Source organism: Nipponia nippon, unplaced genomic scaffold (assembly GCF_047370975.1).
Source record: "Nipponia nippon isolate SJK-2023a ecotype South Korea unplaced genomic scaffold, ASM4737097v1 scaffold_20, whole genome shotgun sequence".
NCBI lineage: Eukaryota > Metazoa > Chordata > Aves > Pelecaniformes > Threskiornithidae > Nipponia > Nipponia nippon.
In genome coordinates this window covers 4,790,346-4,812,390 of record NW_028262337.1, presented here as the reverse complement: position 1 = coordinate 4,812,390, position 22,045 = coordinate 4,790,346, and the positions used below count along the sequence as shown (strand labels likewise).

Below are 22,045 nucleotides of genomic sequence, written 5' to 3'. Positions count from 1 at the left end.
CCCTTCAGTCTGAAGAGGAGACAGCTGAATGGTGTGGTGAGGTGATATTATAGACATCTTTGAAATCATAAAGAGAGGGTAAATAGGCGATAAATCATTTCTCCACCAGAAGAACATGACGACAGTTAGAATCCACAAACTGCTTTTTCCCACAAGTATAGTTGAATTCTGGGTCTCACTTGTGCAGTAACATTAGGGAGGCCAAAATGACTAGAGTATGAATTTGTACAGTTTCTTGGAAGACAGGTCCATTGGGGGGGGTGTTAAACATGATGTTCAGATGCGATGGTAGGCTTGTGGAGATCCTGAAGCTGTGATTGCTAGAACCTAAGGATATGTCCATGAGATGTGATTCCCTGTGTGTCCTAGTGCTTATGCTGTGTGCTAAACACCTCCATCCCTCCTCACTGAGGGGACAGCTAGGTCTAGTTCCAGAACAGGAAACTGCAGTTAGAAAATGGAGGTATTCTGGACGGTGTCCAGGAGCACTCCCCAGTGTAAGCAGAATTGCATTGACTGCACAGGAGGTGAGACTTTTTAATTCAGAGGGATTTATGAAGATACTTAATCTGCTCCAGGGACATGTAGCGAAAGGGTTCCTTCTGCTTGGAGGTGCTGCCTTGACATGCTAGCAGAGGCTATTGGCCTTCCAACATTTGTATCCTAACCATTTTATGACTTTATATGTAAGGCCCACAACATTGACTGAACCTGAAACTGAATTGACAGCCTGTGGAGAGTGATGATGCACTCTGCAGCGAGTGATCTCTCAGTACTTTATTCTTGCCTAGAAACTTGCATACTTTCTGGTTTCATCAAGACCGGAGAAAAGGTCCAGAATTCTTGAGAAATGTCTATGCTGTTCTTGCAGCTATTCATTTTGTGTTGGCTAATCTGCAGCTTTCACTGTCTCAACCGTTGCAGTCCTGGAAACAGTCATGGAAAACTGTTCTAGTGAGAATATTGCCTAAAAGAGGGGAGAGCATTGTTCTCTGGGGCATCCACTTGATTACTTTTTATGATGACAAGAGAGTTCTTGGATCCAACCCTATTTCATGTTCACATATCATTGCCTTTCCATCAGCATCAGGTTTCTTCTAGTCTCTAAACTCAGATTTATTTTTCTAATGATTATGTACAAGAAGGTCGGTATTTTAAAAATCTAATTATTCAGCATTAAAGGAGGATATGAAAATATTTTGTGTGTCTTTTACCTCTGAGAACTGTATTAAAAAAGAATTTGGAGAGTTTAAATTAGAAATGTTACTAATGGAATGTGCTAGAGGGCTGTGACATCTTGTGCAGAAAGAGGAGCCTTTGAGTTACTACTTGGAGTTTAGTACACAAGCTTAGCAAACAGCAGTTCTGGTCAAAGTTCCTGCCACCTCTACTGTAGCACAGTTGTGTGTGCTTTTGGGTACCTACACGTTCTTTAAAACACAAAAGCACAGAGAATTTTTTTCAGGCTCCATACATATAGGTACCTTAAAATCTGCATATTGTTTACACTTGTATTGCTAATTTTCACATTTCTTATTCACTGAAAAAGATGCAGATGAGAATGGAGGCAGAAAAGCTTTTTGCCTGGGAAGTCCAGTAATTCCAAGTGATTACTGGTGTGGACTGCTTCTTTACAAATGAACAGGAGGGTATCTTAATCTTTATTTTACTAAAGAAACATATCACCAGAAAAAAACCAGCAACTTCTTTTTCTCATATTACTTTCTGGTTTTGTGGTCTTGGAACGATACCTAGTGCCATAATTTATTTAGGATTATGGCAAAGCGAGCTGAGGTCAAGGTGAGTATTTCTGTTGCTTGGCAGAATTGAAGACACCAGCTCCTGCAGTTCTGGCAGGTAGGGAGCCTCTTGTGCCTTTTCCGAGAAGCTGGTTAGGATCCCCCCGCTTTTGCCCACCAAAGTTCTTGAGACTAGTGCTTTCAACTCGGTGATTTCAACTTTAAGTGATCAGTTGCAAAACATCCTCTATTAATGTCTTCAAAATGTGCTCTCTTGCAAATATTATGGGCAGGAATTTCATTTAGTATTTGCTGAAGATATAGATATTAAAACAATGAATTTGTGTGGTTGCAGACTAATGTGTGCCTGTGTCAGAGCTGTATGAGTTTGTTTTTTTTGTTTTAAACACCAAATACTGAAATTATTTTGTAGTCATATATTTGTACTGATAGCTGAATGCTTGAAAAAATGGACAGAACAAATGCTTGTTGTGAATGAAAGGCTGCACAGTTGCAAGGCAGATATCTTTCTAAGTCATTATCAACAGTCACGTTTTTACAACATATGATTAAAATAACAAAGTTTTGGGCAAATATGTCTGTTAGCCATGAATTTAGTTTCCAGCTGTATAAATTATTTAATGTTTGTGAGATGACCCTTTGCCTACCAGAAGGGTGCATATTGGCAGAGATGCATGCTTATGTTGTTTGACATATTTGGCCTGACGACTCCATTTCTCACTTTAGACATGTTAAGTGACTTCTGTTAAGAGTAAGTCTTTGTAGAATTGTATCAAACAAGATGTCTTTCTTTTGTAATATTTGTAGGCATATCTTTACTTTTTTTTTCTTTTATTTTCATGCTTACCATGTAAAATCCTTTCAGAAAGCAACAATAAACTGTAAGTAAATTAAATGCAAATTGTCCAACAATTGTTTTGTTGCCTAATTGTATGGTGAAAAATGAGTTGCAAAACCAAAGTAATGAAAGCTTAAAAGTATCAAGAATAAATTCTCAATTGTAGCAGCATATATGTGGCAACATATATGTATCACATATATTGTAATCCAGTGATCAGAGTGATCAGAGTGATAGGCTGTAGGATAGTATCACTAAACAACTGATTATTTAAATCATGTCCTGACACTTTTTCAGTGATTAAACAGAAATAATACTGGTGGGGAATGTAAATTTTTTTGGGGGGAGGAGGGGTGAATATAGAATCATAGAATCGATATAGAATCATAAAATTGTTTAGGTTGGAAAAGGCCTTCAAGATCATCAAGTCCAACCGTTAACCTAGTGCTGCCAAGTCCACCACTAAACCATGTCCCTAAGCACCACATCTACCCGTCTTTTAAATACCTCCAGGGATGGGGACTCAACCACTTCCCTGGGCAGCCTGGTCCAGTGCCTGACTACCCTTTTGGTGAAGAAATTTTTCCTAATATCCAACCTAAACCTCCCCTGGCTCAACTTGAGGCCATTTCCTCTCATCCTATCACTTGCTACTTGGGAGAAGAGACCGACCCCCACCTCGCTACAACCTCCTTTCAGGTAGTTGTAGAGAGCAATAAGGTCTCTCCTCAGCCTCCTCTTCTCCAGGCTAAACAACCCCAGCTCCCTCAGCCGCTCCTCATAAGACTTGTGCTCTAGACCCTTCACCAGCTTCGTTGCCCTCCTCTGGACACGCTCCAGCACCTCGATGTCCTTCTCGTAGTGAGGGACCCAAAACTGAACACAGTACTCGAGGTGCGGCCTCCCCAGTGCCGAGTGCAGGGGCACTATCACCTCCCTGGTCCTGCTGGCCACACTATTATATATGTAAGAGAGAAGCTAATAACAGCATTGGAATTAATGAGCTTTTTTAACACTATAGACATAAGCATTGTCTTGGAGGCTTGGGGAAGGGATTAGCTTAACATTTCATTGGGAAATGCATAGGGTAAACATTGACTGGTACTGTATGTGACAGTAGGAAGGGGAGATAATTTTAGAATTCAAGCCTTGTAATAGCTTGTTGATTTCAAAACATTAACAGTAGTAAACCCAGCAACAGATGAGTAAGGTAACACAGATCTAGCTTGCTTTATTCTGCTGAAGCAAGGGTCCACAGGCGCTCGCTGGGGAATTTGAACTGCAGCTTAGTTCTCCCATGAATGTATAGCCTGGATGTACTGAACAAAAATTAAAATATGAAAACAATTTATAATGCTGCAATTGTCTGGAATAAAAGCAAACTATATACATTGAGAAACTGTAATGGTTTCCTGCCGCGGCATGTTTACTTCCCTTGCAACCTGAAATAATTTTTTACTTTGTATGTAAAGGTGGGCCTGCCATCAACGCAGAATCTGTCATGATACTAAAAATACAAACCACTGTATGTATCACCGTGTGTTTAAGTATGGGCTTAAATTGCAACAGACTCAGGTTAAACATTAGGAAACTTTCTAGTAAGGAGGGTAATGAAGCAGTGAACTAGATTCCTTGGGGAAGTCATCCATCCCTGGAACCTTTGGAACAAGGTCTGCAAATACTGTCAAGAGGGGTATGAGTATGGTATATAATCCCACCCCACCACTTTGTGTAACATAGGATTTCTCAAAGTCAGTTCTAGTCCTATTTTTCTGTGGGAAACTCAGAGCACAATTTATAGAATTGGATGTTTGTTCTGAAAGCTGGGAAAAAAAAAAACCAACAAAATATCCTGGCAATTTAAGTGGTGCTTTGAAGCAGAATTTCCTTGTCAGCAATAATATTCTAGGTTGCTTCCAGTAATAAAAGAAAATCAACCATGCCGTTGAGGTTTGCTTTCAGGTTTTCATGCTGTGCTTTTTGACTTCAGAGAGTTCAGTGAAATATCGTTTGTTTAAAATATAAATTTAACAGTTACAGCAAAAGAAAAATGTTACTACACATTTTTTTATTACTCATAATTCATAAGAGCTGTTCTTTTAATTTTTTAAATCACGATTCTAATTAAATGGGTAATTCAATTGCAGGGGTTTTTTTGGGGGGGGAGTTTAGAAAGCAAAGGCCAAAAAAAAAGTTTTCACTGATACTCTTTGAAGTCTGTAGCATCCAGCACTTCACCTTCAGCATCTTAAAATACATGCAGATGATGTGTGAACTTGTTAAACATACAGTAAAAATGTTCCACTTGATTGCTTTAATTTTTGCCTACAGTGACTTCTCAAATACCTTATTTAAAGTAATTTCTCAGTTACGCTTCTGAATAAATAATTGTAAGCCTGGTTTATTGTACCTGACCATATATAAAAAAATGACGAACCTACAATAGGTTTTATATTGGTGGTGGGGAGTTGCATTTATTTTCTGGCTTCTTTATGCTATTTAAAGAAGGTGTTTTTCATCTGTTTCATCAGAAATTCTTAGTCCATCATCTGCAGTCACCCAGAGAGGCTGAAGACATAGAATTGTGGCATCACAACAGATTGGAAGTTGAGCGAGTTGAGGGTAAAAACTTTTAATATGATATTGACAGCTGTAAGAGCAGATTAAATAAAATATTCAAGACAGTAGAGAGTTCTATTTTGAATATGAAAATCTCAGAAAACTAAAGGAGTATTTAGAAATGTGGGAATGTAAAGTTGTATGCATTATTTTGGTATCTAGAGGCAGAGAATTTGAATTATGATAGCGGGAGAGAACTGTAATATTTAAACATGGAAGCTCTTTACAGTCCACTAAAAGCACATTACCCTGTTAAAATGTCTCTTGCAGGTTGTTTTTAAACCAGAGTAGATAAAAATAAATGGGACTGAAAGCTTGCATGCAAAATGTTAATGTTGTGTACATACAGGCATTTTGGGGAGCATTAGGTAATTTGAGGCCTCTAATGAAATACTGAATTAGTAAGTGCAGTTGTGTTGGCAGCTGCTTCTGTATGAAAGGTAATAAGTATCTGCATAATCTGAATTTATATGGCGTTTTTTTCAGCTTGTTTAATACAGCCTTACAGGAGAAACATAAAGTAGTATACTATCAGGTGTTTCTTTCAGGGAAGAGGGGAGACATGGGAAGAAAACTATTTGTTAATAAATAGCATTCTTGGTAATGTCTTTATTTTAATTTCTTTAGACTATGTCTGAATGTATCCAGCTGTCATTTGCTGTTTGTAGAATTGGCATTTACACGGTAAGGCAATGCTCTAACTAACTAACTAATTTTTGTTAGTGTTAATGCCATTTGAGTGAAAAGAAGTTACTTAAGTTTTTTGGGATCAGGATTAAGTAATGCAGTTAGCAAAAGGGATTTGTCATATTAGTTTACATAAACAGACTACATCATGGTTTTATCCTGATTTACTAATACCAGGACAGAAAAAGTATTCTCCACCTTTATTAAAAATGTAAAGAAAAATTCAGCCAACCTCTTAAGGTGTAAGAAAACTTGGAATTCGTGTGTATCAGTTGCTGAGAATTCTGGCCTAATGTTATTGCTGAAGGGTTTGTATACATTTGCTTCTAAATATCCATGATGTTTGAGTAATGTCATATATTAAAACACGTTAGCTAAATGCACATATTGTTGTAAGCTTTGTCTAGATTGCCTTAATATTTTCCAAATGCTATTAAGTTAAACTTCCCAAACCTTAATTAAGTTATATGAAAGAAATATGACGTTTACTTCGAACATACATCCCAAATATGCTAAGTTGTTTTTTTTTTTTTTGCTGCTCCCAGTTGTTCCAATTATTGATGAGAACAGTTAGATGAGTGGGATATTTTGTAGAAATTCATTGTGTAAGCTTCTACACATTATGTCTGCTTATACGCAATGTATAAGACACTGTTGCTCAAACCACGCTTCAAATCCTGGAGCTTTTGGAATGGGAGTGCTACTCCTACTGTCAGTACTTTTCAGGAGGAAACCTTCCCATTTTATTAGGCTGTACAGTCAAAAGTGTAGGTGACACTTGAACAACTGTGGTGAGGACTATGTATCACCAGCAAGTCTTATTTGAGGACAGAATCGCAAAGCTAAACATTTGCTTTTATTCTTAGAATTTGGTTCCAGGTAGGGTTTAATATCTGCTTGAAGTTTTTTCCCATGACATTTGCCTGCATTTTGTTGTCAACATCTAAAAGACTATTTTATAAGTGGTAGAAAGTAATAGATTTGGGCAATACGGACAAAATCGTCCTGGAGGAAACTGCTGCTTGTAAAGTAAAAGGCGTATTTTCCTGTGGTATTTAAGTTCCTTAGGAAGACTTTCTGTCTCCAGATTCCTATGTTGTAAGAGTATGCTTATCTTGAAGGATCAGAAAGACTTACAGTATGAGGTTTTAATGGCTGCAAGGTATGCAAACCATCTGCCAGCTCTTTAGAAGGCTATAGTAAGCTGTCTCAAATTAATTTGAGAGGATGTCAAAGTATAAATGTGTGTGTATTGCAAAATTGGGTATAAGCAGGTATAATGTATAGCAAAATACACCCTCTGACAATAATTGGTTCTGTTTTAGTTTAGAATACCTAAGTGTGATGTGTATCCTGCAGTGCACTACTAAGTTGTGGTAGCTGCATTTATAGTGATAGCTGGGTAACTGATATCTCATTGTGACCTTTTGGGCAGCATAATATTTAATTTCATCAAACGTTTTAAATTACAAACTATAAAGAGCTAGCTTCATTTATGAAAATGCTGAGAGGAACTGATTTCATCGACTGCTGGTACTTAAGAGAGGAGAGCGAGGAAGATGATGAGTAGGCTTCAGAGCATCCAGAGATGCATGGCTGTGGGCACGGTGTAGACAGAGGACATGCATCCCATCTAAAGAGCATCTGAAGGCTAATATAGTTCCTTTAGGAAAATGCTAGGTGCCGAGAGTACTTGCTTATATAGAAATGCCTGTCATTGAAAAGGCAAGTTCCAGATGATCTGACTGGCGAGTGGGTCTGGACAGCTTTGGTATCAGAGTAAAGGGAGAGGCCTGCTGAAGTGAGAGCTATGCGGAAATGCAGTGTGATAGTTCCTCCCTCTGCGCTGTGCCCTGCTCGTGCTCAGGCATGTAACTCGGTCACTGGATTTGTTGCTCAGATAGGCGAGCAGTCTGGCAGCTAGCAAGTATGGTGCTCCCTACTGACGTCAAGAAGCAAAACACAAAGCTCCAATTCATATTTCCCATTTAATTAATTCCTTATATCTTGTATTGTGTGCTTTCTACTGCATGCTGTTTTGCAGATTAAATAGGTTTTTTTTTAATTGATTGATTTTTATCCAAAAGCTAAGCAGTCTCTCAAATGCCAGTCCTTACCAGCACCATGTGTTCAGTTCGTACTGTATTACTTGGACACTTCCTGTTCTGCACACCCATGTTGTACAGTGCTGCAAGTATCTTGCAAAGGCTCTTAGTCCTTTGGGCTACAGATATCTCAATTGTTAGTCCGTTATCAAGCTGCTTATCAGTAACACTCCTGAGCACCCATTACTTCAGCTGTGCTACTCCATTAAATAGGCTTCCTGTTTTTCAGGCCTGTACAGATTATGAGATGGAGGACGGGTTTATATAGTTATCCATGGCAAAAGAGCCTGTGCTGCCTTCAGCTACCATGACTAAGAGGATAAAGCTTCATTGTCTTGAGCTGGGAAAAACATAGAACTTTGCAAGAGTGCAGAAAGAGATGCGATGCCCATTTTGGGGGATTAAAGCAATGAGGTTACTTAGAAGTGTATACCCTTGAAGCAGGGAGTAGAAAAGCAGAGGTGGTTAATAAAAAAACTGTATAGATGTTTGTAAGGATCTGAAGCTGAAAGATGTGTATCGTAAAATGAAAACATTATCATAAACTTAAATGAAAACTTTTGGGATTAAAAAAATCAATCAACCAACCAACCAACCAAAATAAAAATCCATTTCCTCTGTGTGTTTTACACAGCTAGTACCTTCTGGCAGAAGTACCAGTCTTTTCAGATGCATGTTTCTTCTTCTTCCAACATACTAGCGGCTCAGTCAGATTCTTGAATCTGTATGACTGTGGAGATTGTAAGCATATGACAGCTTGTAGCAAAGCTTATCATTATATTATCATTAGCTTCCTTTCTGTTTCTGATATCATTTTCTTAACCAGGTAAAAATTGTAATAAAATAATGACAGAGAGTTCAACCTGCGTGAACGTCAGAGGAAAAATAATCCAAAATTTGTTGTCTTGTAAGACAGTTTTTATGATGGGACGTTTGCCACCTTTATAGATATTTAGGACTTCACCTCAGAAACAGTGTGCACGTTTGTATGCCTACACATCTTCTCTGGAAGGTTCTCTGATACTCTATACTAGGCTTTGAGACTTTTTTTCTTCTCTACTGTTTCTGTATAATAGTAAACTTTTTTGAACAGGGGTAATAAGGAATTCTTTCCTGTCCCTACCCCCTAAATGTGGCTCCAGGAATAAGCAAAAAGTAATTTTCTTGTCGCTTGCTGTTTTGGATAACAAAACAAGGACAGAAGCCTCTGCAGTGGTGAGAACCATGCAGAAAAACTAAAGAGACTTAATCGAAGTGTCGTCCTTTGCTGGTATGCATTAGAAAGAAAAATACTGGAAAAGAACATTTTCCCTTCTCAGGAAATTAGAAAGTAGCAGTTTTCCTTGATTATAGAGTATGGCATCAATAGATAAACAGTTAGAAAACACTCATTTAAAAACAAAACAGTAAAGGTAACAAAAACGCCCCTGTAGAGCTTTCTGCTTCTCGTACGCTGGGTATGGCAAAAGTGATGCACTCTAGCAGCATTGCATCAATGTTGGCATCTTCTTCCTGAAAACGATGAGTACTGGATATTTTGGTATTAGTAGCTTCTTGGCTTTAATTTGTGCAGTGAGATGTGGAAATAAATGATGCATTTATACATTGTGCTTACTATAGTTTATATATGGTAAGTATAGTAAATGATGCAAATGTGCTTTTAGTTCTCTGGTTTACTTTGGATTAACTTACATTTGTTTTTGTTTATAATGATAAATTCACGTCTTGAAATGGTTTGACTGGAAACAGCTGGTGTGCTAAGGAATTTGTTTGACAGAACAAAATAGAAATAACATTTATTCATGAAGTGGTGGAGGGAAGCTTTTAAGAGAAGAGAAACCAACTGAGGTGGCAACTAAAGGCAGTCATAGAATAGGAGGTAATCATGGGAGCATGTTTGGGAAGGTTCAGGAGCCAGCCTGTGACTTATAGTATGGAAAGCTTCCTGTGAGACTCTTCCCCTTCCTGACGTGGTTTCCCATTGGAAAATGCAAAGTTAAAGTAATAACAGAGCTCATATAGCATATCCTGTCTACTCCTCCCTTTCCCATGTCACGTCCTTGACATGAGCAGCAAAACAAAGGCACAAAAGGGCAGCAGGAAAAAATCCTTTTATGTGCTACCCTTTGGGAAATGTGGACAATGCCATTCACAGACACTGTTGATATTCTGTGGGTAGACTGCTGGAAAGGAAAGGTATAAGTGTTTTCAACCTCCAGCCTTAAATAAAAGGTGCTTGCTATCACCAGAGTCTTGGCAGTGACTTGTATTTGATGGGAGTATGTCCACTTTGTTGCTGCAAATCTGTAGTCAAGCTGCTTGAACCATGCTGGTCGTGGTCTGCGTTGCTACCAGCCTAAACAGGAGAAAGAGAGGCAGAATGTTCTGATGCATGTGTTGTTCTGTGCGTGTGAATGTTAGACAGACTGTGGACTCTTTTGCTATGAGACTTTCCCTTCTACTTTTATGAAATAAAGAATTGTGACTTTTTTTTTCTTTTTTCAAATGGGGAAAGTAAAGACAGGTGAAGTGGGAAATCATCAGGGCTGGGCGAGGAGTGAGGATCAGAATACAGTTCTCCACGCTTTCTCTCCACAGAGTTCATTGGTTGAAGTGAATTGCTGAGCAGCCTCTCCTTGTGGCCAGAGCTCACATTCGCTGCTCGAAGAGCTCAGCAGCTTGGTCCAACCAATGCCACTGCGACAGCAATACTTCCCTGAGCTATTAACTGATATACACTGTACTTACCGCCCTTTGACAACCTCTGACAACGAGTAATTGATTTCACTGGGAAAGGCATGGTTTGCCAAATTAGCCTGTTAATTTTTGTCAGAATGAAATGTCTGTTTGACAATCTTGCAGGCTGCAATAGAGCTTTGTCCTGAACTAGGGACTTTATGAACTCTGGTTGTGTTCCTTCTAACTAGTCTCTGCTGTCCATGGCCCCTTCCTGCTCTAGAAAACAGCAGTGGTAGTCCACAGACCATTAACTTTAGGGAGCACTAGGAAAAAAGCCCAGATCCTCATTACAGAAGTCTCAAATCTTTTCTGTTCAGACAAGTTGCCGTTCAGTTTGTATTTATCAAAGCTATGTGGTTAGTTATCCTGTGCATAAACACTGTTTTGCATCTTCTCTTTGGAAGTCAGGATTCCTGATCTTCAATGTTGCTGTCTTTCCAGAAAACAGTTGTGTAATGTACTGGCAAAATGTCACGTTTTGCCTTCAGTGACTGGTCTGCATGAAAGATAAACTACTCCTGTAGGCTCAAGTGATGCAGGGGGTGATTGTGTGAGCACGGAATTTTCCTGATGGCCTCTGCTGAGCATCCTTTTTTCATACAGTTTGCAGAGTAGCCTCTTTAATTATAAAAATAAAAAATAATTCTTTTAAATGAATAATAGATTTAAAATGTAAATTGCAGGTACATTGCAAAGCAAAGGTATTTAAAATCCTGACAGTCTCCTATGAAAAATATCACATGCTTGAAATTTGAGCTGCCCTGTGACTGTGGACTCAGAAAGATAGCAGTGGGACATGTTGAATTACTAAGTGGCAAGTGTACAAATCCAGCGGTTAGCTGTATCATGTGAATTATTGAAGGGGCAAAGACACTAGAAGTGGCTCTTCAGTGAAACTGCATTTTTTTCTTTCATGTTCTGTAGTCCAGAGGTTGGGGCCATGCGTAGCCATGAGATTTGCAAAATAGCAAGTTAATTTGCAAGGATTCCTGAGGTCTGGATGGGCAATTCTAAATTGTGGTGAAAGATTGCTCTGTGATTATGCTGTAAGTTGCATGTGCTGCTGTGTGTGTGTGTGTGTGTGCAGTCACATCCTCTCCTCTGTGTAGTGAGTTACAAATGAAATCACCTCTGTGCAGTCTTGCAGCTCTTCTGCTTCATTTGCAGCAGTTCTAGCTAGCACAAGGTTGAAGCCAAATACTCTTAATAATCTTTCACCGTTCTGTGGCAGTGTGTTGGTTACCTGGTTTGGGAAACATGCATAGCTCACTCCTCGCCTCCTCAAAACTCCTGAGCATCATCCAGGTGGTGGGGTTCTACATGTTTAAGTTTTTTTGGTTCAGCTGCTAATGGAGTTACCTCAGTGTAATTTGCTAATGTTTGTCACTGTCTTTTCTCTTTCATCCCACGGTTCAGTTATCCATTATTTTATCTATTTTCTACAGTCCCATTCTGTTCAATGGTCCCTTAAGCATCACATTTGTTTTCTTCACCTCTCTGATGTGATTCTACTTCATCATGGCCTTCTCTGTTAGATCAGACTTCTTGCCACTGACAAAAATAATGGTTTTTATTCTGTACAACTCACTTTCCTTGTACCTCAGACTTGTTTCTTAGTGTTGCTTTATTAATTTCCTCCAGTTTTAGCACAGAGTGTTTTAACTTCTCCGGTTGTTTGTTGGGGTGAGTGGTGGTGGGGAAAGGTGTGTGTGCAGATGAAACATTTTGAGGTGAATTGTATGCTAAAATCTATTTCCCTCAGATTCCATTAATAACGGTATTTTTAACCACTGTTCACACTGTAGTGTAGTCAGACAACATACACTTCAACTTATGGAAGATGATTATTTGTTCACTGATTCTAAAACTGCCTGTATTTCCAAAACCTGGTAGATTTTGTTTCTTAGCCAGGACTGTGTTGTTAGTGTTCTCTTGAAGATCTACTTAATTTTGTTGTCATCTTGGATTACATGGAAGACATTCCAGTGTATTTCTCAGGTTTATATACTCTTAAGTAATAACTCCTCTGTATAGGGTCATACCTAGAGGCCCGACAGATGTTGATACTCTGTTCGGTTCCTACCATAGTCTCCGCTGTGACAAGCAGACTACAGGCAGATAGGGAAAATATCAAACACAGCAGTGTGTGTGGAAACTGTGCAAGTTCTGCACCACATGCACTTCTTGCCTGCGCATGGAAAACAAGGTGGGATTTGTTGTGAAGTTGAATCTGTATATACAAAAGATCCTGGAACGATGAAGGGAAAGTGAAACGAACCTGTAGAGTAAAACTTGACAAAGACTTCTGATTATTGACATCAAGGTTTGTGTTTCAGATGCTTTTGCCTTGCTCTTTATAAAAATTGTGTGTTTTTTTTTCTCTGCTTGAATTTATTGGCTATAGAAGAGAATGAATCTACCGAGAGAGGCTCACAAGAGCAGGTTAGGTCATGTTGTGGGGTGTTGGAGGGAAGTAAGCCTTGGGTTCAAGGGTTCTAAAATGCTTTTCACTGTAACATCTCACTTGACCTTGAACAAGAAGGTAACTCTGAAAGGGCTCAAGTGTGGAAATGCACACCTTGACATACCAGATTAAAAAGCAGAGGCTACAGTAGCATGAGAACCCCGAATACTGGACTTCAGCCTTGCAGGCAAAAATGACATGGGGGTCATAAAAAGGAGCTCTAAATCCAAATACCCCATGAATAAGAAGGTCAAAATGTGTATTAAAAAAAAAGTCACTGTGGAATGAGCTATGCTGAGCCAGTGGAAATGTGAGGCTCTAGGACTATCAGATACTGAGCAAGAAAACCACAGTAAAAAAACCTGAGGTTTTAGGTGTGTGTTGTGCTGAGTCTGTAATGTAATGTGAATTAGTCTTATATAAGGTATCACCCTCTAATAATAATCTAGTGGGTGGTAAATCAGCTTCAGATGGAGAATATGAGCAAAGCTCTTAGGAAGGATGAAATTTGAATGTATTTGGAAATGCCTGTGGAACGCTTCTTCATGATGTTTTTTTTATTCTATCTGCGTGTAGTCCCAAATCTTGCATCTAGTGGCTCAACTTTCAAACTTCCTGATGAGACACAAGCTAATTTTTTTTTTTCAGCAGGGTAAACTGAGCTGTAAAATGGAAACAATTTACTGATATTCCACAGCAAATTCTAGGATCTTGTAGTTCCGTATCATAGTGCCTTGTGTGATAGACATCTGGGCATTTGAATTCTGACATGAGCCTTCTGCTCTTTTTACTGTTGAAATTAGAACATAATTAGAAAAAATACATTGTGATTGCAAATTTGTATGTGAATTCTAGCACAGGATAGAGAAAAGATAGGCTTGTTTTGTGGGAGTTAGGGATTTTCCCTTTTAAAATCTATAGTGTAGGAAGCTCTTTCCTGAGGAAGGAAGATGTTAGTAATTTGGTCTATTTCTTGAATAATATTGCAAAGAATACCACTTGGTTTCATGTTGTCACTACTCTGTCCCCTTTCTGACCTCTTTCGAGGTTTCTTTTCAAGGTTTCTTTAGGTGAGATAGGTGCGCCAGGTAAGCTGACATCGTTTTTCTCTTAGCATCTGGTTTTAATTAAGTAACCATTTTTTTCCATAGATGCTAACTGTGATATTATATGTGACCAGGGTTCAAGATTTTCTGTTTTTGATGTCCTGTTCCCTTCATTGCTAATATATTTTTGTTAAAAAAACTTGTGTTATATTTCAGCATGTGTATTGCCTGCTTACCATAACCACTGCTGCAAGGAAGGTCTTCTGCTCTTAATAAGGAAAAAGTATTCAGTGGAGAACTGAAAAGAGAGAGTGCATAGCAAATGTGGTGCCAAAACTTTTATATATTTATAAAAGTCGCATATAAATTTTTACTATTATATGGTCAGTATATTGAACTATTGCAGGTCTTTGTGTTGCTGTTTAGGCACTGGGTACTGCTATATTCCTCAGCTCTTAAACTGATTTCAGTTACTTTCTGATGGTTATGTCTGTGTTTTGTACTGAAAACAGATTCCTTATTTGAAGAGCAAGCTTTGATTCTTGGTGGAGCTTCGCAAGAGATATTTGGGATACCAAAGAAGGTCTTTCTGTAAAGGTCTTTTCAATGGCTGTTTTGGGTTTGTCAAGGTTGAAACGCCTCCTCTTTAAAGAAGGACTTAATCAAGAAAAGTACTTGATAGACAGATGAATTAATGGATTAATGTGTTGCTGAGGCAAGACTGCATGGCACGGATTGGTAAAGTATAACAAGCCTCAGAAACAGAGAGTCTGCCTTGATGCACAAATGATTCTGTTTTTCATATTCATGTGATAGAATCATAACAAATAAGGCTGAAAGGAGTGAGAGTCATCTAATTCCTCCCTGGCTTAGAAGCAGGATGAGCTATGGCCAAACCAGCTCCGACCAGACTGGTCCTCTAAAAAACCCCAGCAGATTCCATAATCTCCTCTGGCAATCTCTTCCCAAGCTTGACTAGCCATACTCTTGTACACACTGTTTTTCTAAGATCTAACCTAAATCTCCTGTTAATCTCTTTTGCTACAGTTTAAGCTTTTCTTTATCTTACACATAGCAAAGAGGGAGAAAAGTCACTGCCTTTGTTCTTTGGTTGTCACATACTTTTTCAGCTTTCTGTAAATTAACAGATGGGTCATTCTCTACAGAACCCCAAACTTACACCCAGAGTGAGGAGTTATTTGTGTGGCAGGTTACAATTCAGAGGTGCTGCTATGTAGCTTCCCTTTGTTGTTTTGCCTTATTTTCTTCAATAAAACATGGGTGGGAAGCAGTTTATTACTTTCATGTGAACATATTAAATTGCTTGATGAGGATCATTTACTGGGTAGGCACTCTTCTGTCAAGGATACTTGGAAAGACTCTTAGAAGATAAGCTTCACCAATGTTAGCACTTGATTTTATTGGACAATAGAAACAACGTAAGTATACCTGGATGTTCCTAGAACAGCCGATGAAACCATGAAACAGATTCACTGTTTTTTCTTTCCTTTTTCTTAAGAGGCTTACCAGTTGTGACTTGGCACCTCTTCTATAGCAGTTGGGAAGATACGATTTTTATGGTGACAAGATTCCCTCCCCTGAAGAATAGTATACTTTGAACAAAAAAGCATCACAAATGCTTCCATCATTGGATGGTGTTAGGTTAACAGGGAACTTGAATCCCTATGAAGTTAGACTTCATGCCTTAATTTCTTGTATTACTTAGAGACGATTTAACTTCGTGCAGCTGTGTGCTATGATCTTTTACAGAGAGAACTCATTCTATTTTTGATTTAACAATAAGGAAGTTGCTATTGAAAATCTGGAAATCTGTTTATTGAGCCAATACATGTGATTTTTATGGAACATAATGCTGTTTCTGTCTACAGCTGAAAACTGGTAAATTTGAACAAATCGTAGGTTTGGTTCATGTTCTGCTTGCATGCCACCAAAGGCCAACGGCAGGCTGCTAGCTCTAGGGCTCTTGTCGATTGATTCAACGCAATCTACCTGGTTGGATTTATAGTCTAGTAGACCTATTTCCTGTGTGGTTAAGCTTTTAGAAAGAGGCAAGACCTGTAGGGCTTTCAGTGAGAGTGTGTTTTGTTGCTTAAATTAGAGAGGGTGAGGTGAATTAGCTTTTTACGCATAAGCATTAATCTGGTTATGGTGATTAAACTGTAAATCTACATGATTGGTGTTTGTTCAGTTTCTTGCTTCATATAAAATGAATTAAACAGTTTATTGCCTTGCTGCATTTGAAGGAGTAAACAAAGTACAGATTTCAAACCAGTTAATGTGGCCACATTTCTACTTATTGTTGTTTGCAAGTTTCTGTTTAGACTAATCTGCAGTCTAGAAAGTTTCCCTTCTGTCATGTTTGTTTGCTTTGGCGTTTATCCAAAAGGCACTTGCTTAAGTAGTTTCTCATCGCTTTTAGAAATCCACATTCCAGCTGAAAAAAAATACTAATTTGTTTATATTAATATAGGTACATAATTGGTAATAAATTCTGTATCTTGTCTGTCTGATTTATGTTAGTGTAATAAATGAGCTATAATGCCTATTTTAGATTTTCAGATGCCTTCAATAACTGTAGAATGTGCACCAAGAAACCAATACCACCATCAGAATGCCAAAAAATATTGTGAAAACATGAATATTTCCAAGAGACAGATTTTTCCTGAAGAACAAGTAGCTGCATATTTTGAAGGATAAGTTGAGTTAGATCGCCCGCAAAATTCCAAATTATGCTTGGCTTCAGCTTTCAGTAGTATTGTGGTGTTCTCTAATAAACTTCAGGGGTGGCAGTCAAAAAGGTTGTTAGATAAACCAGTGAGTTAGATAAACTAGTGAATAAAATGGGTATTTTTAACATGTGTGAAACTGATAGCTGTGGGATACTTACAAGTTAAGCATCTTTTTGTTGATCTTGTTGGAAACCATGAAGTTGATGTCATATGCAGGTTCTGACTGTGATAGGAAAAATTTCAAGTACACATCATGGGTATATGCAATTATAGGTGGTTTTCTAATGAAAAATCTTGCATTTATTTTAGAGGTCATGCTCCAGATGTTACTTGATCTTCAAACAGTTCTTGCTTTCTTTCATAACTTAACATTATGTTAACATAACATCAGATGACAAAATCAGTTTTCTAGGTTTTCTCTTGATTTGTAGTGTAATGATGTGGTTCTACTTACCAACTGCATTTGAATTAGAAGTTAAAAAATCCATTAGAAGTTTAGTAATTTTTCTTGGAGGACTGTTTCTTGGTTTCTGTCACCAATTTTGGATTGCCCCTGTAAGCTGAAGGGGCAAATAGCAATACTCACCAAAGAACGTCATTTTCCGTGCTGTCACTATCAAAATGGCAAAGCTGAGCTATGTCAAGTCCAGCTGGTTCAGTATATTTAAGAGACAAGGGGCTGTGCAGCTTGTTTTAGAGTCTCCTGACTTTGAAATGCCTGTATGCAGTTTCTGAGCAGCAGTTCCAAACTGTTTTATGTGGTGGAATTAATGTTTGAGTGCTGTGTTTTGCAGGAAAGTTAATGTTAATTCCCTTGTTTAAAGCAGATCCCAACAAACAACCAGAAGTGGAATGAAGTTCAAGAGCAAAGAGAAAAAGCAGCAAGTTGTTTAGTGAGAAGAAAAAAATACTTCGCCTCCCACCATGGTGGAAGTGTGGAATGAATGCTCAAAATAGGGTAAAACCAAAACCAGAAAAATGAAAACTACAGAAATGAAAACTGATTTCCAAACAATAAATTTCTATCGGCATTTCTTTGAGCAACTCTTGTAAATAATTTGGTTTTGGGCTAGTTGCTGTACTGTAGAATTAAAACATAGTTAGATTGTATTGTTATGTATTTATTATTGTATATTATTATAATATTTAATTTTGGATGGCATCTTTATTTAAAATAAAGCCCAAGTATGCAAGAGTCAGCTGCTTTTGTGTGATGTCATGTGAGATGATTGTCTAATAATTTGAGCAGATGGTTATATGCAATTTTTGTCTTAGAAGTACCTCTGTAAATGTGAAAGAAAATGTTATATTTTTAGAACTCAGCATCATACAAATGTTTTGTTTTTTTTTTTCAAAAAGCCTGAAAGCAGAATGTGTACTCCAGAATGGCGGTGTAATAGAATGAAAAATATTGTACAGTGATCATGACATTGAGATAATTTAAAGAAACATTCTCTGTGTGGTGAGGACTTAACAGTTGTGATTCAGTATTTTTGAGGGTTGGTTGCGCTTGGTGTGTTTTTAGGAACTGGTAGGTTTTTTTCCTCTCCTTTGCGCTGGCAGATAAGGCTTGTTTTGGTCTTCTCTTACAGAAATACAGTATATGAGTTGTGCTTCAAGTCATATTTCTTGTGGTGAAATATGGGATTATTCCAGTGTATGACCTTCTACTCGGTCAGCCAACAATACTAATAAATGAAATTAAAAGCAATTATGTATGGGGCCAGAGAGGTCCTATGCTAGTTTGTGATCTGATGACTGTCTGTATCTGGAGTACCTTCTGTGCTGTAAAAATGCTTTGGACTCATTTTGGCTCCTCACCCGGGGTTCCCAGAATGTGCTATGATAATAGTTTATGTCCTCAAGTTTCAGGAAATACAGTTAATTTGTTTCAATGCTGGCTGTTGTCTTCTGTGCTTACTCCATGTGGATGAGGGGGTTCCACTTGTGCTTTTCATCTCCTGCTCTGCTTTGGCTGGACTCTGTTTCGTCTTTGACAGGAACCCAGCTGCACTTGGTCTCAGAAATGTGCATGTAAAGGGGAAGCATGTATTTTCATTGAAGACTAACTTGAGTAATTAAGTTTGCTTCAGGTCCCTAAAAGACCTAATACCTAGTAGTGAGAGACCATGCATGTGTATGTGGGAACATCGTTGTAAGATTGTGTGAGAGTGTGTGCTGTCCTTGCATAACTAGCTTGAAGATGAGGAGCACCTCAATGTAAGCCATACTTCTTCAGGTAGATATCCAAAGTACAGGCGAACCTCAATTATATTTCAGTGCAGTGCTGCTGTAATTAAGCCAGAAAAGGGTCCTTAGGCAGTCTCTGTGCCCAGTACTACGTCTTTCAAAGGTTATGAATCTTAGGAACATGCGGAAAGCTGTAGAAAAACACTTGTGCAGAGCTATCGCTTGATGAACATAGCCTTCTCTGGCAACGCTTGGTTTTGGCTCAGTCAAAATATTTTCATGAAGTTACGTAGACCTATAAACAATAACATGACTATTTTTTTCTATAGTTCAACATCCCCCTTTATTTCTTTGTTTAAAGCTTAAAACCAACTGCTTCATGAGGAAACGATAAGGATGGCTTTATTTTTGTTGGGGAAATCCAGGTTGAAGGTTCTGAGTTGCTACACAGTGTGAATTGGAGGATATAAGTACTGGGGCCCTCCCTCTTTTAGCAGAAGCCTTTTTAAAGCTTTACACAAAGGGGTCTACAAAACATGAACTGAACTTTTTTTCCTAAATGGCTAAACAGGATGTAGATATAAATAATAATTCAATACAAACTTATTTTGGTGGAGCTTTCTCACACACAGCTTCTTGTATGTTGAGAAATGTAGTTTCCTTTTAGAAAGAGTTCTTTCATTCGTTTCCGGACAGTGCTTAAGATGAATTCATACAATTTTACAAAAATAAAATTAACTCTTGTTCCAAGGTGGTATAATTTCTCTTTTTTTTTAATTTGGTGTTTTTGAAATGCATTGTTCTGAATCAAATATTGTTAAGATTTGTCCTAACTCTTCGCAAAATATTCAGAATGGTTGAGCAAGAAGATGATCAAGTACTGGAGTAGAGACTTCTCATACATACCACGTTAGTAAAACAACTGTATAGATTCTGTCTTTTTAGAGCATTCCTATTCTGCAGGCGAACACAAGTCTACTGAACATTGTCTCCACCAAATTGCATGCCCGTCTATTGTAACAAATACCATGTTATCACTTTAAAACTATATATTTTTGTTTTGTTTAAATGTACCTGCTGAGTAGCTTTTCTGTGGTCTGTTCCATATAGCCAATCTCTCTTGCTGACATGCATGTTCAACATAGCAACACGGAAATACTTTTTGAAGGTACCATAGACAGAGATTGAAGGGCAGTGGCAGAATGTGAAACCACTTCCAATTCTGGCTATATGCTTGACTTTTTGTTTAATCTTTATCTTGGAGAGACTGTCCTATCTTGAGGGCAAATCATGGTTGATGTAACCTGAAGGAAATAGTAAAACCTGAGATTGGCTGTCACAGGGGAGTTGGGAAACACCTTTGTATGAAGGCAGGAAAGAAATGCTTGTCTATCTTGTTGATAGTGTGTTATTACCTCTTGTTCAGACAGGCTAGTTTTGAATCACTGGAGTGTCTTCAGACTTAAAACACACTGGGCATGGGCTTGGTTGGTTTTGTTTGGTTGTTTTTTTTGTCAGCAGAATAGTTTGTATCAAATTGTTTCTCACTTTGAGTGGTGTTACCACAGAACAGGCTTTGTATGTTTTGATTCTTTTGTGTTCTCCCATAAGCTTTATATTCTCTTATTCTGTGAAGTTAACTAGCTTTTCTCTGAAATATTTGGTTTTCCACCCATTTGCCTTTCCTGGTTAAATCTGAGATCATTCTCACATCAATACTACGCTTGGCTAACCATATAGGTTTGCTAGTTTCCTGCCTGATTCCTTCTCGCATGGGCTGTCTTGTCTCAGCAGAAGTGGTGCCTCCATCTAGTCAGGACTAGTTTATAACGCCTGCCTCTTTCATATGAATATCTGAATTGTTGAGGGGAGCTAGGATCACCTTTTCTGTCAGTGCTGGTAAGGGCTTTGTGCTTTGCCTTTTACATTTGCTTCATTTGGTGTAAGTGATTTATGCATTTATTTTTGCACGTCCGTGGCTCAGTTTCTGCTTCACTCAGTCTCTTGCTTTGACGACATAATATATTTCAGCCTTCTACTGCTTGAACTGTGTCTAAATGGAAGGTCTCTTGTGATACTCAAGCTAAGCTGTTTTGGTGGCGGATCAAAATAATTCTGCATTACTGCACCTCTGTTGTGTATATACAGGGGACTTTGGGGAGGGTTCTGAGACCCAAGAGGTGTATGCATGCAGTGTGCACTCCTTCCTTTGCCTCTTCTATGATGGTTTCTTTTAATTGTTACAAATTTCATGCTTACTGCCTGAAGTGCAGGGTCTGCAAGATGTTAGCAGCAATTTCTATGAAGGTTCCTTCTGTTCTCCCCTCCCTTTTTTTTTCTTTTCTTTTTTTAATGGTCCTCCTTTTAAGCCAATCGCTTGTCTAAGCCCTGAGTTGTGAGGCTCTGTCTTCTGTAAGCTACTGACTGCTAAAAGTTCTCTGTGGCTTTTTAGTTATTATCTGTTCTTTTCTACCACATTTCCTGACTGAGAAAGAAGTTGTTCCTGAAAGACTTGCTCTGGTGTTGGCAAGCTCAAAACATTGCCAATTTCTCCTTTTTGTTTTCTGGAGAAATGTTGGTTTTCTGGCTTTGGAATTTTTATACTGGCAATCTTTAATCTACTGTGGGGATCTGGGAGATGACTTGCAGCTCACTGTGTGTGCAGGCGATGGGAGAACAGGACAAAGTGAATGTTTGAGATTGTTTGAGGTAGTCCATCTCACATCTTTATGTGCATCTCTGCTCTTGTGGAAGGTGGAAATTAGTGACTTAACAGTGATCCTATCTAGTCCTGTGTTCCCACTGAAAGTTGGCTAGTTTTATTGTAGCCTTTTCTGAAGCATGGGA

The 22,045-nt window shown here is 38.3% G+C and overlaps 1 protein-coding gene across 8 annotated transcripts in view; it reads left to right on the top strand.

Annotated features, from left to right (window-relative positions):
* Positions 1 to 22,045, top strand: part of ARL15 (ARF like GTPase 15) — a 228,881-nt gene that overhangs the window by 8,395 nt on the left and 198,441 nt on the right. For 4 of the 8 annotated variants that reach the window (XM_087759853.1, XM_087759852.1, XM_087759854.1 and 1 more), the window contains exons 2-3: positions 5,130 to 5,220; positions 5,845 to 5,901. The exons of 1 other annotated variant lie outside the window; for it this stretch is intronic. In XM_087759853.1, the coding sequence (XP_087615979.1) occupies positions 5,848 to 5,901 (54 nt within the window). In that variant the 5' untranslated portion in view covers positions 5,130 to 5,220; positions 5,845 to 5,847. Of the gene's footprint in view, positions 1 to 5,129; positions 5,221 to 5,844; positions 5,902 to 17,832; positions 17,967 to 22,045 lie in introns of all 8 variants that reach the window. 3 more of the 8 variants (XM_087759855.1, XM_087759856.1, XM_087759859.1) reach the window with 3 other exon arrangements.